The following is an 18,361-nucleotide window of genomic DNA, read 5'->3' as shown; positions in this document are numbered from 1 at the left end:
AATTAAGTTAAGCACCCCCCCGTTTTTTTACAACCTCGCACATTACAAGTTTGTTGTCGTCAAAACAGTGTAATATACCCATGATATTGCTATATTTTCTGGAGAAGTGATATTATGGTCACATAAAAACATAACAATCATGCCGTTTTCAATATTTTATTCTGAATAATTTAAGGTGAAATTTTTTGGGAATTTTAGGCATATTTTCACCTCAATTTAAGTATGGAGCTATAGGTCCATCACGGACAGTGTGGATGACGTTTATGTTTTCTAACGTACAGTCATTGTTCTGAGAAGACCTCTAGCGATCTTTGCGTCAATAACGTGTGTAGGACCCACGTGATCGGATGGAGCAAGGTGCTGTGACAACCATCCCCTGGCCTGCGTACAGTCCTGACCTGAACCCCCTCGAGCACGTTTGGGACATGTTGGGACGACAAATTGCGAAGATGGTCCCTCCAATAGCCAATCTGGATGAATTGGAACGTGCATTACATCGGGAATGGAACAACCTGCCACAGCAACGCATACGACGGCTTACAGGGTCTATGAGACGTAGGGTTGAGTCAGTGATCCGATCACGTGGGTCCTACACACGTTATTGACGCAAAGATCGCTAGAGGTCTTCTCAGAACAATGACTGTACGTTAGAAAACATAAACGTCATCCACACTGTCCGTGATTGACCTATAGCTCCATACTTAAATTGAGGTGAAAATATGCCTAAAATTCCCAAAAAATTTCACCTTAAATTATTCAGAATAAAATATTGAAAACGGCATGATTGTTATGTTTTTATGTGACCATAATATCACTTTTCCAGAAAATATAGCAATATCATGGGTATATTACACTGTTTTGACGACAACAAACTTGTAATGTGCGAGGTTGTAAAAAAACGGGGGGGTGCTTAACTTAATTCTTTGTGTATATATCGTTTTAGCCCTAACACTTGATGATGAGAATCACTTAAAAAAATTATCGGATCCGGATTCGGATCTTCACCAAAATCGAATGAATTTGCCCTTGTCACACATCCAATCTCTCCACCAAATTTCGACTGAATCCATCCACAACTTTTTGAGACTTCATGCTATATAATTATGTTTTGGCCCCATTACTCAATGGTGAAAAATCGCTTTTATAATAATAGGATCCGCATCCGGATCTTCACCAAAATCTAAACAATTCGTCCTTGTCACACGTCAAACCTGTCCACCAAATTTCGTCCGTATCCGTCCACAACTTTTTGAGATTTCCTGCTCGCAGACAAACAAACAAACACACAGACAGGGATGAAAACATAACCTCCGTCCACCTCCTTTGGCGTAGGTAATGAGGTGACAAATGTGCAATAGTATCAAAGAGGCTGGGTTGCTTGGAGTTGGTGATTGTTCTCTCTCTACTGGCATAATATTTTCTAAAAACATTAAGATTCTTTGCCACTACATTGTTGGATTGCCATTCTAACACAAGTATAGCAACCAAAGGTCTTGCCACGGTTTTAAAGTTTGGCTGCAGTGATTTGCTACCAAAAATATATGTATAAACTGCTGATTGCTTGGACCTGAAATTATCTTCCCTGTCAGATGTCTCTGGTTCGTCTTGGAGGTGCTCATGACCAAAGATGAAAACAACAGCCACGCATACATCCGAAAGATGGTTGAAAACATCAAGCAGACCAAAGACACTCAAGGACCTGATGATTTTAAGATGAACGAGGTGAGTTTCAACACATTTTATAATTTCCAAACATACTTTTTATGTTTGCTTAAAAACAAAAATGCACTGACTAACTTTGACAAGACAGTGTTTATTGAACAAAAGGATATAAATTACATGAGGAAAGTATATTATGTCAAGTCTGATTGCCTCATATCGCCCTTTCTCTTTCAAACTGCTGACCCATTTTATGTTGGCCAAAGTGCATTACTTCAAGCTCAGGCAGCAAGGTCAATGAGGATTGTGTTAGCTACTTTTCATCATGATATACCAGTGATGCAAGGTCCCTGGTTTTATCCAGGACAACCTGATTTTAAATCTCTCAGACCTACAGAGTTCATAGAACACATTACCCTGTGCAGTCTTGAGAAAAAACACATGGGATGCAGGGTTTGAAATAAGTGATGGCCCGGGTGCCAAATGCTACCAAAAACTCTATCGGGCCACCAAAACCTGGTCCTAGGTGGCCCATGTGGCCACTTGTCAAAATCGTCAATGTATTTGGTCGTTACTTATCATTATGTAATCTCAAGCAACTAAACTTGCCAAGGAGACTACAGGTCATAGCGCAAAGATCATATCATATCGCATCGCAAAGATTGTAGTGTATTCATTTGCTGCCCTCTCCAGGAGTTTCGAAGGTCGGGCGATGCAAATCATCTTCGTAAGCGTGTACCGTGTATCGCCGCTTCTGGTGATGGTGGACGAGGGTATTACTCAATTGTATCACGAGTAAGAGGACTCCATGTTATTTTCACATTGGCTTAGCCTACGTTGCTTTAGACCTCACTTCACTGCAAAACATTTGCAGGAACTCCTGTTTTATTACCTGTTTATGCCTTGGGAATACAGCAGTTTGAGTGTCGTTCCACCTTATCCTGGCATTTTTCTATGGCCGCTTTAAATGGTGCAATAAAATAATAGTACACGAATTGGCAGTAATAAAAAGAATAGCGTGACCCCTCCCCCCTGACCACTCCCGTTGATATACTGTATTTCAAATTATTTTATGCGATTATAATAATGGTAACCCCATAATGATGAATCTCACCCAACACGCCAGCTGTAAACAAACTCGCGCAAAAAGCTGATCCAGGTGTGTCCCATTACCAGAGCTTGTCAAGCCAGCAATCCCTTATCAACCGTTTTGTTGGAGTGCTAACTTGAGTGCTTAAGTCACTTGGTGAGCGCTCTGCAAGCTACTTGATAATGGAACACACCCACTGAGCTGTATCTATAACTGGAGCGAACCCCGCTGTGGTCATATGTAGGTAGCGAGTGGAACCAGCGATTAGTCATTACATCCATCTTAGATTACCATAGCCCAGGGAGGCTGTTCAGCTCATTGGTTTCAGGTACAATATGGTGTTCATCTTCAGTGTTCTTTTGTGCTTTCGGCTGCAATCACAGGCATTCCCGTGATTTGAAAGTGACCAAAAGCATAACTTTTCACAAGTAAGGACACTTTATTTTATATTAAACGAGCTGAAAGCACCCGGCGTTGCCCGGGTTCTTTTTGAATGAATTTACTACTATAATTCAGCTTTTACTCACGGCCGTAGAAGATCGACTACTATAATTCAGCTCAGCTTTTAATTGCGAAATGGGCCCAGCCCGGCCAAGGTGGGCCTCGACCGGCCTCGCCACCCAGCCTTTAACCTTCCCGGGGCCCGTCCCGACATTTTTGGTTCTTTTTGAATGAATTTACTCATATAATTCAGCTTATACTCGCGGCCGTAGAAGATTGACTACTATACAGTCACGTGAAAAAGTAAGTACACCCCATGTAAAGTTTTGACTTTTTCAACATATTTCAACATACAGCTATTTGATCTTAATTTCAACAATATTGATAGATAAAGGTGATATAATATAACAAATATCATGAAACATTTACATTTTGTAGTTCATTGTATAATTTAAATAAACATAAATGCAAATTTCGCACGTGGAAAAAGTAAGTACACCCTTGGCTCTAATAGGTGGTATTGCCCCCTTTGGCAGAAACAACCTCAAGTAGGCATTTCTTATAACTGTCTACCAGTCTCTGACATCGACTGGGAGAAATTTTTGCCCACTCCTCCATGCAGAATTCTTTCAGCTGCGCGATGTTTGAGGGGTTTCTTGCATGCACAGCTCGTTTCAAATCCCCCCACAACATCTCGATGAGATTTAGATCCGGGCTTTGACTTGGCCATTCCAGAACCCTCCATTTCTTTCTTTTCAGCCATTCCTTGGTGGATTCACTTGTATGTTTAGGGTCATTGTCATGTTGCAAGGTCCACCTTCGGTTGAGCTTCAACTCTCCGACAGATGGCCTCACATTATCCTCAAGCACCCTCTGGTACAATTAAGAATTCATTGTGGATTCTATCATGGTGAGCTGCCCAGTCTCTGATGGAGCAAAGCTGCCCCAAACCATAATATTTCCACTACCATGCTTTACAGTTGGTATCAGGTTCTTATGGTCAAATGCTGTCTTTGGTTTTTGCCAAACATGTCTTCTGGTATTGTGGCCAAATAGCTCTACCTTTGACTCATCTGTCCAGAGCACATTGTTCCAGAAGTGCTGGTCTTTGCCCAGGTCTTCATTGGCAAACTTTAGTCTTGCCCTGATGTTCTTTCTGGACAGCAAAGGTTTCCTCCTGGCACACCTCCCATGTAGATCAAATTTGTGCAGCCTCTTTCTTTTGGTAGACTCGTGCACTTTGACATCGACAGTGGCAAGAGCTACCTGTCGGTCCCGTGATGACATTCTGGGGTTCTTAGAGACTTCTTTCAGCATCTTGCGGTCGGCTCTCGGGCTGAACTTGCTGGGGCGGCCTGGCCTGAACAAGTTGGCAGTTGTTTGGAATCTTCTCCACTTGCAGATGATCTTCCGGACAGTTGAATGATTGATTTCAAATTGTTTGGAGATCTTTTTAAATCCCTTCCCAGACTCGTAGGCATCTATAACCTTCTTTCTGAAGGCCTCAGAGAGCTCTTTTGATCTAGGCATGGTGACGCCGCACACTTCAACAACAAAGAGCAAACCAAACTAAATGTCTCAGGTTTAAATAAGACAGGTTCCTCCAAGATCCTCTCTAACGATGTTCTAATCATTTGCACCTGAGCTGGTGCACCTGATTCTAATTTCATGTTTTTGAAGTAGTGATAAATGTAGGGGTGTACTTACTTTTTCCACATGCGAAATTTGCATTTATGTTTATTTAAATTATACAATGGACTACAAAATGTAAATGTTTCATGATATTTGTTACATTATATCACCTTTATCTCTCAATATTGTTGAAATGAAGATCAAATAGTTGTACGTTGAAATATGTTGAAAAAGTCAAAACTTTACATGGGGTGTACTTACTTTTTCACGTGACTGTAATTCAGCTCAGCTTTTAATTGCGAAATGGGCCCAGCCCGGCCGAGGTCGGCCTCGACCGGCCTCACCACCTAGCCTATAACCTTCCCGGGGCCCGTCCCGACATTTTTTGTTCTTTTTGAATGAATTTACTACTATAATTCAGCTTTTACTCGCAGCCGTAGAAGAATGACTACTATAATTCAGCTCACCTTTTAATTGCGAAATGGGCCCAGCCCGGCCGAGGTGGGCCTCGACCCGCCTCGCCACCTCGCCTATAGACCGATCCGATAAGTACGATTGTGCCCCCTTCGCCGATAGGCGGCGCTCTTGCGTCCGCCATTACTGGGAGGCGTCCCGATCCAAACTTAACTCCAGCTGGCTGCGCCAGCACAACTATCATCGCGATCGTACATGAAAAGTGTCCGTGATAATCGTTCTCAAGTGTTTCTCTATACGTGTGGAGCGGTCGTGGTCACCTGGCACCTGAAGGCACAAGATACAAACCCCGTTTTCGGCGATATCGCCGGGCGCCGAAGGCGCACGACCATGCCGCCCTGAAGGCACCTTGCACCTGGGGGTACCTGGTTTCCACTTCCACCAACACCAAACCTATTTTGTTAGCAACCGCGTACCCTATGCTACGCCATGCCGAGCCCCCTTCCGCCTTAGCCCCGAGTTTCTCGACCACTACGATAACCACTCCTCTGACCGACCCGACTAGGTGCCCGTCCCTTCATCGACACCTCCATACGGCCAGGTCTTGGCGGCCATACCACAGCCGCCCCGCATGGATTCTTCCCTCAGAGTCCACCTCCGCCCGGGCCGGCCACCTTTGGCAACTACGGCTAGGCCCCGAGTGGCCGCTGCCGAGCCCCAAGTTCCTTGATCACTAACGTCGCGACTCGTCTGGAAGACCCGACTGGGCCTCCGTCCCTTCGCGCGGGCCGCCTCACCGGCTCCTTATCACTTCATCGACTCTTCCATACGGCCAGGTCACGGCGGGTGTATCACTGCCACCCCGCATAGATTCTTCCCTCAGAGTCCACCTCCACGCGGGCCGCCACACCGGCTCCTCACCAGTCGTATAGCTCGGTGGACCGGTCGTATCGTCCACGATTCCATCTTCTCCGATGAATCTAACAAACAAATATATTTTGTATCGATATTCTTTCGGCAAAGTGAACTGAGACCGGTAACTGCATGTAATCTGAACGCTGGAGAGCAAGCCGAATGAAGCGGACGCCTCCCAACTATGGCGGCGTCTATAGAGGGCGCCCATCCATTGAACCCTCCGTCGGATCGGTCTATAACCTTCCTGAGGCCCGTCCCGACATTTTTTGTTTCAGAGGTTTCCTCCTATCTTTCACCGTTCAGGAGATTGGCGCATGCAGACAAACAAACAAACAAACAAAAACTTTCTTTTATATATATAGAAGATAAGATTTTAAAATGCTTAACGATGTTATTTTTATTATTTTATTATTGTTTGGCTCTCAGCGTGGAAGTTTCAACTCTTATAGTATTTGCCTGATCAGTCGCCGATTCGACTTGTGTTCATGGTGATGTGTTTCGTTTATCATGTGAACGTATATTGTTATAATCACCAGTAAAGTGTTTCGCAGTGATGTTGTTATTGTGTGTGTGTGTGTGTGTGTGTGTGTGTGTGTGTGTGTGTGTGTGTGTATGTGTGTGTGTGTGTGTGTGTGTCCGTCCGTCCATCCGTCCGTGTGTGTGTGTGTGTGTGTGTCCGTCCGTGTGCGTACTTTCATTCCATTTTATTTGGGGCACTGGGTACTCAATTATTCTCGCAGACCAACTCGACTTGATGCTTCTGACTTACTAAAATCAGACTCTCAGTTTTTTCAGTCACCCTTGCAGCGCTATTACAAGGCTCCGAGGGAAAACGAGCAAAAGAGGAAAACAAATGTGAATCAATCTGTAAACAGCACCCGATAAAGTCCATAAGCGTTCACGCTTCTTATCACACTCTCAGATATGCCTGTACCTCTTGCGTTATCGTGAGGAAAGGGTATTCCAACATGGCGGCTGCTTGCCCTGCGAGCACATACTGCAGCTGCGCTCCAGTTGTATATGCAGCTCGGTGAACACACCCCAGCACATGAGACTGAGCTTGGTTTGCACGCCCCTAACGCTGCCTCGGGATACAGAAGCAAGGCCGCAAGCTTGCAATATGTGTGCTTCACACTGTTAGCCGCATGTTTGTCACGTAAATTCACACTGTGTTAAATTAACAGTTCTTTACATCAAATTTTGACCCAATATTTTTTGAAGCTGAATGTTCATCAAATAAAAATCTCAGGTTTTACAGTGACATGTGTTTTTGTTCTATTTTCCAGATTTCATGACGACATTTATCTCGTCAATAGCTGAAAGTTGTGCAGAGTTAACAATTGTTTTGGAAAACGCAATAAATGAGTCAATATGTGAAGAAATATTTCTTTAGCAAACATTAAAATTGTCCTCGTATTATTTTGCTGCAAGTTAGTAGGTAGATGATTGAACAGCTGACGGGAGTGTTCTGTGATTACGAGTTGCAAGCTTGCTGGTATGAAAAGCACTTACATGATGTGTAGGTGTCATGAAAAATAGTAATTTAAACATGGATACTGATTTTTTAATGAAGTTTGATTCATCAGCAAATAAAATATATGGTCAGGCCACCAAAAATGCTGGTGGACCACAAAAAAAAAGTAAGCGTGACCCGTCTGTGGGATGGTCTTTTCAACTAAACTGTTGCTTTGCCTTGCCTTTTGCACTAAACAAATAGCACGAGGCGCTGCCAAATTTTTCTGTATGCTGAATCTCATCGTTACTCTGCCCTCAGGGCATGAGGTGGCATAAATATTTAATCAAAGTATTTTCTCCAAAAAAAATATAAAAGACCTGTTGCGGAACCCGACGTCGGCCTCGGATCCCTTCTCGAGGGGGGATTAGTCCCCTCGTCTGTTACTGACCGACGTGGTCCCGGGGGTATGACGCCACGCCCAGTCGGCACTGGGTAGGGTTTTAGGCCCACAAGTCCTATGACCTAAATACCAGTGCTTCCCGGTACGCGAAGGAACACCCCCCGCTCACGGCCGCAGCGTAATGGATGTTGCGCCGAGCGAAGCGAACCGCGGCCTGAGCCGTTTACCAAGACTAGACCCGATTCCTTAAACGTTGGCCAAATCGTGCCACCGGTATTCAATTGGGAAATCGCCAAAACGACAAGGATGTGAAGAAGAGGAAGACAAAGGCAAAAGGGTTGGAAATGCTACTATATTTATTACTATTATTTACAGGACCAAAATAACCAAGGAAGAAGGAAAGATAATAAAATAAAGACAGAAGGAATCAAGGAGACACAGTGCAACGCTAGCTTACCTACAGTCTTAATTAATACCCCAGGACAAGACACACAAAACGGACGACAATCAAACTCACACGAATGGGGAAATGAAGGCAGGAACGATTGGCTGGAAGGAGAGGATGGTCCAGGTGGTCCACAGAGCTGGAAGGATGCGGGTCCTGTTCGTGTAAACGGCAAAGCTCGAGGTGAGCGGCCGCCGACCCTCCTCAATCTGGTTCGCACGGCGCCGTTGCTTCGTAGCAGCGGGTCAAAACTGCCGTCAAAGCTCAACTCAACTGCGGTGGACTCAGCTGTGGTGGACTCAACTGCGGTGGACTCAACTGCGGTGGACTCAACTGTGGTGGACTCCTTACTCATCTGCTTAAGCAGTCCCTCCCAACCCCCTTTTATGAGGCGCGTGGCGATCAAGCCGCCGGCCTTTTGGAAACGCCCATCGGGTCGCTCTCCGCAGTGCCGATTGGTAGGCACGGGCTCTCTGGCTCCACCCTTGATGACGATGGGCGGGCACGCCCCTCTTCCCGGAGCTGACCACGCCATAATGGTGGCAAATGCAGTTGGCAATAAATGCAGTTGGCAATAAATGCAGTCGGCAATAGAGGCTTTGGGAATGGGAATGAAAGGGGATCTATCTATTTGAATTCAGTGCAATGGAGTATTAATTAATGGAAGACAAAGCCTTAACCTAATACACAGAATAAGGAAATAACTACCAACAAGCAGGAAATCTATGATTGGCTAACGCGATTGTATATGACCTAACTAAGGGACGCCCTTTGACCTTTATACACAACAACTGGAGGAAGGAGGGTGGTCTTTACAATTCATTACACAATAAAAAAAACACTTCTCATATCCACAACAGACCTTTTGTGGAGGTTTACTGCCGTTGATGCACCGTCTATTGCACAACCTTATTTAACATGTAAAATTAGTTATTTGTGCCTGTTTTTTGTGTCGTTTACGATGTCCCTAAAAACAAACTAAGTCTCCTGCTTGGAATGGTTTTCAAAAAAAAATTCAAAATCACACCCGTGTCCAAAGGAGCTTGGCATTTTTAATATGAAATAGGCAACGCCAAGAAGCAAAGCCCTTTAGAACCTTATAGAATTACCCTTTAGAAGCCTTTGGAATTACCCTTTAGAACCCATGAGAATTACCCTTTAGAATGAAAGGTTCTTCTTCTTCATTTTTTTACAGACATATGGACATAGCCAAATATTGAAGCGGCTTCACTGCTTAAACATTATTTCACTCCCCTCCGTCCATCCATAATGGGGACGAGATTTCGTACAATTTGCCAAATTCAGAGCCAAAATACTGCTAAACTCCAGGTTTGTGTTCAAATTCATGTTCAAGTTCTTGTTCTACAGTTTTCAAAAATATTAAAATCAGTTTAAATTAAATAGTTCGTCGATCATAGACTGATGTCTGCAGATAGGCAGGCAGATAGACAGACAAAATGAACCAATTGTTTAATTGAATTTTCACTTCGCATGCGAGGTGGGGTAATAACTTTCCATCATGTCATGAGGGTTAACATGTAACTCAGATCGAGCCATCCATATTCATCGACACTTTCACGTTGAATTATATTTTCTAGTTTTTATTGTGGGTTAACAGTAACTCTAGTAATAACTGCTACAAGTGTCATAATATGTGTTATGACATCTCCACCGCTGAAGGTGGACGGGGGTTTTGTTTTCACCCCTGTTTGTCTGTCTGTCTGTCTGGGAGCAGGATATCTCAAAAAGTTATGGACAGATTCAGACGAAACTTGGTGGACAGGCTGGGTGTACGATAAGGAAGAATTGATTTGATTTTGGTGAAGATCCGGGAATTTTTAAAAAATAATTCTCCAAGTGATTCTTCACCATTGAGAGATATGGCCAAAAACGATATATATATATTTTAAAAATAACCACCTTTAGAGGCCATTTTTCCCCGCAAAGCGGAGGTTGGCCTTTTTCGGGAACCGTGGTTGTTGTTTTTTGGTCCCCTTTTTGAAGCAATGTTTTACGGCCGGATGCCCTTCCTGACGCCAACCCTTTTTTGCCGCCTTTAACGACAAACAGGGAATTACCAGTGAACTAGTACTCAATTAGCCGACCTCGGAAGGATGACAGGCTGAGTCAACCCCCCTGGCGTTAATTCAGCGATCGACCGGGATTCGAACCCAGGATCCTAGGATCCTAAGCCGGCACCCTAGCCGCTAGCCCAACACCAGGGATATATAGAATGATATTTCAAAAGGTTGTGCACGGATAATGACAAAGGTTAGTGGATGAGTTGTTTTGGTTACAATGACGAGCTGATTAGATTTTTGAGTGTGACAAGGACGAATGGTCTGGAGGCAGATCTGGTCTATCAGTAGAATACAAAACGTAAACCGTTCAGTTTGGTAACGAAAGGTATGTGCTCGACTGAGTATGTGCTCCACTGAGTGCCGTTCTAGTTCCTATCTATGTCTGTCGACTGCTTGGTTTGTTCCCTACTCTTTTTAGCATCCTGTTGCCCCTTTCCTCCATATTAATTACTTTTAATAAACCCTATTTTAACTACTAGGGCATGCCCGTACGTGGGTGCCCGTTCCTTGCCAAAAAAAAAAAAAAACGCTACCCGTACGCTCTACCCCGCCCGTACGCCCGTAAACAAAAAAAAACAACGCTCTTCGCTTCCGCCCTTCGCTCTGGGAGAAATAATGCGCATAAGAAATCGAGAAATTATTATTTTCTCCGGAAGAAATCGAATTACGAACCGTAATAGCGCACGCGCTCGGCTCGGCTCGCAACAACGCGTTCTGTGATTGGCTGCCGGAAGTGAAGTCTTCACTGTCCGGAAGGTCGCAAATCGCAGTTACGATGAATCGCAAATTAGTTTTATTTAGTTTGAAAACATAGTTTAACGCCAACATAGTTTGCCAACGTGAAATAAATGAATACGCTCTCAAATGTGCCGTCCGAGGCAGAGTCTGTTCGCCACGTTCGGCACACGTGATAGCTCGCTGTTCTCTGATTGGTTGAATCGTTTTTTGGACATAGCTCGCTAACTACTTGTCCGATTAATATGAAACCTTGAAAAGGCACATCCTCGGGTCCCCAGCAATATACCTGGCAAGTTGCAAGTATATCGGACCCGTGGTTGTCGAGAAACAGCGGTCACAGACAAACAAACAAACACACACACAGACACACACACACACACACACACAGAGATTGCTGGAATTATAGATAGATAACAGACTTTTCCCAGCCTTGTGCTTCCCCCACGTTGCGTCACCAAGTTCAGCCTCGGATTGGAGCTGTCCTCAAGGTTTTGTAAACAATAAAGAGCATTTAATTGAACGTAGTGTGAATTTGGTGAACTCGGCGATCTTCGGGAGTGCCAAAAACTCATGGCATGATGGGTGATGTTAGTCAGATCTGTCAACGTGACAATAAATGGCAGACTATAAAATGTAAGAAGATAAGAATGAGTAATATACAGTCGGACCCCACTTCGCGGGGGATATGTTCCTGGAAAATCCGCGAATAGCGAAATCCGCACATAGCGAAATCCACGAATAGCGGGGCATTGTTTCATTGGAAAAAGGGGGGATAGGTTCCCGAGTAGCGAAAATCCACGAATAGAGAGGACCAAACCACGAATGACAAGGCAAAATCCACGAATGGTCAGGCAAATCCCGAGAATGTTGACGATAATCTGCGACGGTCGATGAAAGTCCCGGAAATGGCGAGACAAAACCCGCGAATGTCGACGAAAATCCGTGAAGGTTGATGAAAATCCTATGAATGCATGCCACGGCATTGTTTCAAAAGGAAAAAGGGGGATACGTTATAGGTTCCCGGCAGTTCCTGATTCATAAAGGAAAATTTTTAAAGTTTAAAATGTTTTCGACCGCAAATGCACCTGATTAGTTTCATAAAAAATGCTTACAAATATTTTTAAAAACGACAACACCGGGTACCATTTCCAATTTATTGAAGGAATGCGCTTATAGTTTATTAAAAGTGTTTAACCATACCGTACCGCGAAAGTAAAACAAACACAACACCATCATGTACTGTTTAAAATTTTTATTTTACAAACACATGCAACTTTCAAATGATGATGATGGTGATGAATTAAAATCCCATGAATTCCTCGAACTTTGAGGGCGACCCAAATTATGGTGCAGCAAAATCGTGCACTAAGGGAGAGGTAGGAGAAGGTGAGGACGCTGGTGAGAATGCTGGTTAGGACGCTGAGATGAACGCAGGAGAAGGTCTTGAGGTGGAGGGATCAGGGCTGAAGAAATGGGTGATGGAGAGCTGCCTGACACGTTGCCCAACATTTCAATGCAGATTTTTGTACGGGAGCAGTGCATCATCCAAGGCCCTCTTGAACTTGACGTACCTCTCCACTGGGTCAACGTCTTGCACCCTGTCGACAATCGCCCTCATGTCCTGCAGCAACTCGCCCAGGAACTGGACTGTGAGGTTGGACCTCGGCACCTCTTCCTCATTACTGCCCGCCTCTGCCTCCTCCTCCTCCTCGGAAACCTTTGGAATGGCATCCAACTCCTCGATGAGTGGGTTTCGGGAACGGTTCAGCATCATGGTTTTCAGCATGAAGTCTCTCGTCTGCGTTTTGTCCTCGATCCATATTCTGAGAGTCTTCTCCATCCTTTCCATGTGGACATTCCGGACATGGGTGACCACATTCGTACTTGATACAGTGCTCGCTGAAAGTTTCTCATGAATGGCCTTCTCCTTCTATATGTAGCGAACGGTGGACTCGTTGACGCCGAATGCCTGCCAACAGAGGCTGCACTCTCTCCTCTCGAATGCCGGTCGAGCAGCTCCACTTTCTGGCACAGGCACATCACTTTCTTTTGCCTCTTCGTAGTCGTCTCATCTCCGGCACTGGTCTTGCACTTGGGAGCCATTATTGAATGATGAGCAGAGTGAGTCAAAACCACAGGTCGAAGCAATGGGACGGGAAAATGATCGAGATCGAGGACACAATCTGTATATATGTAGGATTGCGAGCATTGTGGGTATCTGCGGGAGCCCATTGTTTGTGGGGGATGATATCGGATGATGCCGTATGGAGTCTATCTGCTAATTTCAATAATAGATTTCATGAAGCATTTGCATTCTATAATTTGCGGAGGATGACATGTTTTCATCGCTGATGAACATCCCCCGAAGCGTTTTCATTGTGTAACATCTCTGATGATGCTTTACCGTAAATTGCAAACTGTAATCGATTTAATGAAGCGTTTGCATTCTATAATTCGCGGAGGATGACTTCTTTACACATCTGGTGGGATATCCCGCGAAGCTCTTGATTATGTAGTCTAGCTAAAATTTGCGGCCGCAAAAGCCATGAAAACGCATATCACACAGCAGGTCATGCTCGCGGCTCGTATACGTTTTTTTTTTGCATACGTCCACCTGCTTTATGCTTTGGTTGGTGAAAGGTGGGTTTTTATAAATGTGTCAAGCTAGCGGCTCGTGAAATATTTTTTTGCGCCCCTGAAAAACTGCGAATTCGCAGAACGTGGCCGCGAATAGGGGGGAAAAAACCCGCGATTTTGCAGAACACAGCCGTGAAAAGAAAATACCCCGCAAATTTGAGGGACATTTTTCCGCAAATAGAGAAACGTCGCATTTTATCAACCGCGAATACACGGATTCGCATATAGCGGGGTCCGACTGTATAAGGAAAGAATGAAGGTACATCAAAAACACTAACATTTTTGCATACATAATGGACATAACCTCACTATCCTGCTTGTAAAATATATACCAATAGTTTGGCCCTTCGACAATCACACTTCAAAGGGACCCTGATGTAACGATCATGCGGTCTTCAACGTGACACTCCAATGGGTATGGGACGAACAATCTCCACTTCCGCCAGTTAATCTGGCGCGAATCGGTGTCTTTGAACCAAACGCGGCAAGGTCCCTTGACAGGATTTAGTCGGTTGAAACTTATCAGACGACCTGCTTAATTGAGAGTGCTTCAATGCATGAATAGAACTCAATACCAATTACTCAGCGCTACAGAGCCAGCCGTCGATCACCACACAGATATTTCCATAAGTAGGATGATTGATTTATGAGCAAATAAGCCGGGAAGTGGAGAAAAGAGAAGAGCAAGGCCACTAAACAGTAACAAATTAATGTACAGTACAGTATATAGACATATTCCCAACGTGCCCGCGAGATCTCGATGGATTCTTAACAAATATCTTAACCTTAACCTTAACAGGCGCACATGGGACTGATAAAGGATAATAGAGAGGACAGAAGAAACCTGAAGAATGAGGCTACGCATATGAGGGTCTTGTGCTGAAAAATTGCGTCTCGGCGGCAAGTTCTCTCGACATTTTCTGCTCTTGTGGTTCACCCGGGGAGCACCACCTCTCCTCTCCGGAACACCTCTCCGGAGTGATGCATTCTGCCGCTGGAGTCCTCTCCAGCCAAGTACCACATTCAAATTCGTCCCCCCATTCCCGTTCACCATCCTCCATCTTTGCAGAATTTGTGAGGCCTGCAAAATTTGCAAGTCATGCTTGCCAAGTGCTCCTGGGCCACCAGGGTCATGACCCGTGGAAAATTACAAGGGCGCTGTCTCTGCCAGGATAAGCATCTCACCGCCTAATAAAGCCTGGTGTTGGCTTAGCGGTTAGGGTGCCGGCTTGGGATTCTAGGATCCTGGGTTTGAATTCCTGTCGATCGCTGAATTAACGCCATGGGGGTTGACTCAGCCTGTCATCCTTCCGAGGTCGGCAAATTGAGTACCAGTTCACTGGTAATTCCCTGTGTGTCGCAAAAGGCGAATAACAGGGTTGGCGGCAGGAAGGGCATCCGGCTATAAAATATTGCTTCAAAAAGGGGACCACGGTGCCCGAAAAAGGCCAACCCCTGCTCTGCAGGGAAAAATGGCCTCTAAAGGTGGTTCTTCTTTTCTTCTTCGATCACAGATTATAATGGGGAAGCGTTAGGGTTGTATAAGTGAGTGGAAACAAGGGTTAGACACAAACATGAAGACAAGGTCTATACCAAACACTTACTTAACACTTTTTATCACTCTCAAGATGTACAACACACTTATTCTGACATATAATATGAAATAACTCAGCTAATTTATTCCCATTTATCCCTTATGGCTTATGCCATAGCCATAACAAATTTTATTGTAATACTCGGGTGTTTGTTAAGCTTATGCAAGAGTAACTGCTAACAGAACACGATCACCACAGACTTGCATACTTTGGAAATAGATTCCTCTTTATTGGCTGATTAATCTTATTGGGCACTATTTCTCTGTGAATTTGAAAATGAATAATATAGTTTGTCTAACTGAAGGAACAGCCACACCACTTTTCTTCACTGTCATTAATGGACCGTTGGTTTGAGTGTTCGTTTGAGTAGCTTTGCTGTAATGGGTTGAGTTAAAAATGAAAGAATAACACTTGCAACGTACAAATAACAACATCATTTTAACAGGCACTGATGACGTGTTTCTAACAATGTATAAAACCAACCACAACTGTTTAGTTCACAGATTGATTTCCTTGATTGCATTTTTTATGACATGCTGTAATTTGGCAATTTTGTCATTTGCTTGGGATGAACCAAATGACAGCAGTGATTCTGCTAATACGTTTGCTACTACTTTACAGAAACTCTACACAGTGTGTGACGTGGCCTTGCATGTTATTATGAATAAGAGTACAACATACAGCCTGGAGTCTCCAAAGAACCCTGTCCTACCAACCAAGTTCTTCACCCAGCCTGACAAGGTGTGTGTTTGTGTGTGTGTGTGTGTGTGTGTGTGTGTGTGTGTGTGTGTGTGTGTGTGTGTGTGTGTGTGTGTGTGTGTGTGTGTGTGTGTGTGTGTGTGTGTGTGTTACAATGTCTTCATGGAAGCAATTCTGGCCAAGAGAAACCTAAAGAAGTTAATCGTAGAAAAGACAATGATATCATCAAACTTATGTTTGATAACAAAGGGGTGGAAAATTTCAATATAGAGAAAATACTTTAACAGAAGGAAGTGTGGATTAAACTTCCAGAAACGATACAACAGAGAGAGCGACCAAGAGTTGTGTACACTTTGGGAAATGCAATTCAGGGAAAGATCTTCAACTACAAGGAAATATAGACATATCTCTAGACATAGAGGAATGGTTAAATAGCACACATCATTGTAATTGTGATCATACTGTATTTGAAGATCCACATCATAAACACATTATCACAGGTGATCTCAGAATAGTGAAAGATAAAAGATTACGTGCATTACTTACAAAGGGACCAAATTATAGAGAAAATAAAAGGATAAACTGGAATAAAGCAATGGAACTTACAATGATGGGACTGGGCGAATGGATGAGAGAACAAATTGATAAACATAAAGTACCAAACACACAAATGGCTTTATGGTTGGAGGAGGTAGAGAAACATGTGAAAAGGAGAGTTGTTGATTTGAAAAGAAAAGTTCGAATCAATAATCCGAAGGCAATTTTAAACAATCCAGAGACACGTGATTGCTTAAGGCAGCTTCAAACACAATATGTTATTGTTCCAATTGACAAAGCAAATAATAATATTGCATTTGTATGTAAAACATTCTACATTCAAACACTTTTGGAAGAATTGGGCTTAGACACGGGAATTTCAAAGACCTACAAAATAAGTAACGATAACAAAACAGACTTGATACAACACCATACAAATCACTCAACGGTAAGAAGACTGTTCCGGATAAACACCATAAATTACCGTTCATTTACTGGATCCTAAAAATGCACAAACACCCTTGAAAGATGAGGTTCATCATCGCAAGTAGAGAATGTAGTTTGAAACCTTTGTCGGGTAGTATTACAGGGGCGATGAAACTAATCTATAAACGCTTAAAAAACTACCATGAAAAGGTGAAGTTTTATTCTGATATTAAAAAATTCTGGATCATTGACAATTACAAACTGGTAATCGACAATATACACAACAGTAATAACAAGGACAAGCTAAATGTTTTCAACTTTTGATTTTTCCACATTGTACACAAACATTCCACATGCCAAGTTCGTAACCGCATTGGACAGAGCGGTAGATAGAGCATTTGCAGGAGGTAATAAAGTATACATTAATGTATATCAAAACAGAGCACACTGGTCTGTAAAGGATAATCAATATTCATGTAGTTTTTCAAAAAGTAAACTCAAAGAAAGTATTCGATTTCTCCTAAACAACAGTTTCTTTACATTTGGCAACAAGATACTCCAGCAGACAGTGGGTTCAGATCCGGCCCCTTTCTTTGCAAATTTGTTCCTGCACATGTATGAGTCTGATTGGGTCCAGAACATGTGCAGGAATAAACTAACAACTGCACGAAGATGTGGAAACATCTTCAGTTTCATTGGTGATTTGCTGGCAATTAATCAGGGATTTGTATTTGAGCAGCTTCATGATGATATATATCCAAAAGAACTTCAATTTAAAAGGAAAACCAAACTTCCACTTCAGTTTCCTTTTTAGAATTACATCACACCAAATTATTTGATAAACTAGAACGTCACTCAGAGAGCATACCTCCGCCTGGTTGGCCATATCACTCAATGGTGAATAATCACTTTTAAAATTCTGCCAGCTGGATCCGGATCTTCACCAAAATCGAATCGGATCGTCACCAAAATCGAGACGAATCGTCCTTGTCGCACACAACCTGTCCACCAAGTTTCGTCCAAATCCGTCCACAACTGTTTGAGATATCCTGCTTTGTATCGTTTTTGGCCCTATCTCCCAATGGTGAAGAATCACTTTAAAAACTCTAGCAGCCGAATCCGGATCTTCACCAAAATCTAATCATTTCGTCCTTGTCACATACGCTACATCTCTGCCAAATTTCATTCGAATCCAT

The 18,361-nt window shown here is 43.4% G+C and overlaps 1 protein-coding gene across 2 annotated transcripts in view; it reads left to right on the top strand.

Moving 5' to 3' along the window:
* Positions 1–18,361, top strand: part of LOC137425471 (sister chromatid cohesion protein PDS5 homolog B) — a 258,555-nt gene that overhangs the window by 233,033 nt on the left and 7,161 nt on the right. For both annotated transcript variants that reach the window (XM_078776694.1, XM_078776693.1), the window contains exons 27-28: positions 1,590–1,722; positions 16,125–16,244. In XM_078776694.1, coding sequence (XP_078632820.1) covers positions 1,590–1,722; positions 16,125–16,244 — 253 coding nt within the window. The remainder of the gene's footprint in view (positions 1–1,589; positions 1,723–16,124; positions 16,245–18,361) is intronic.

This window comes from Myxine glutinosa, chromosome 4 (assembly GCF_964187855.1).
Source record: "Myxine glutinosa chromosome 4, kmMyxGlut1.1, whole genome shotgun sequence".
Lineage (NCBI taxonomy): Eukaryota > Metazoa > Chordata > Myxini > Myxiniformes > Myxinidae > Myxine > Myxine glutinosa.
This window is presented reverse-complemented; position numbering and strand designations above follow the sequence as displayed.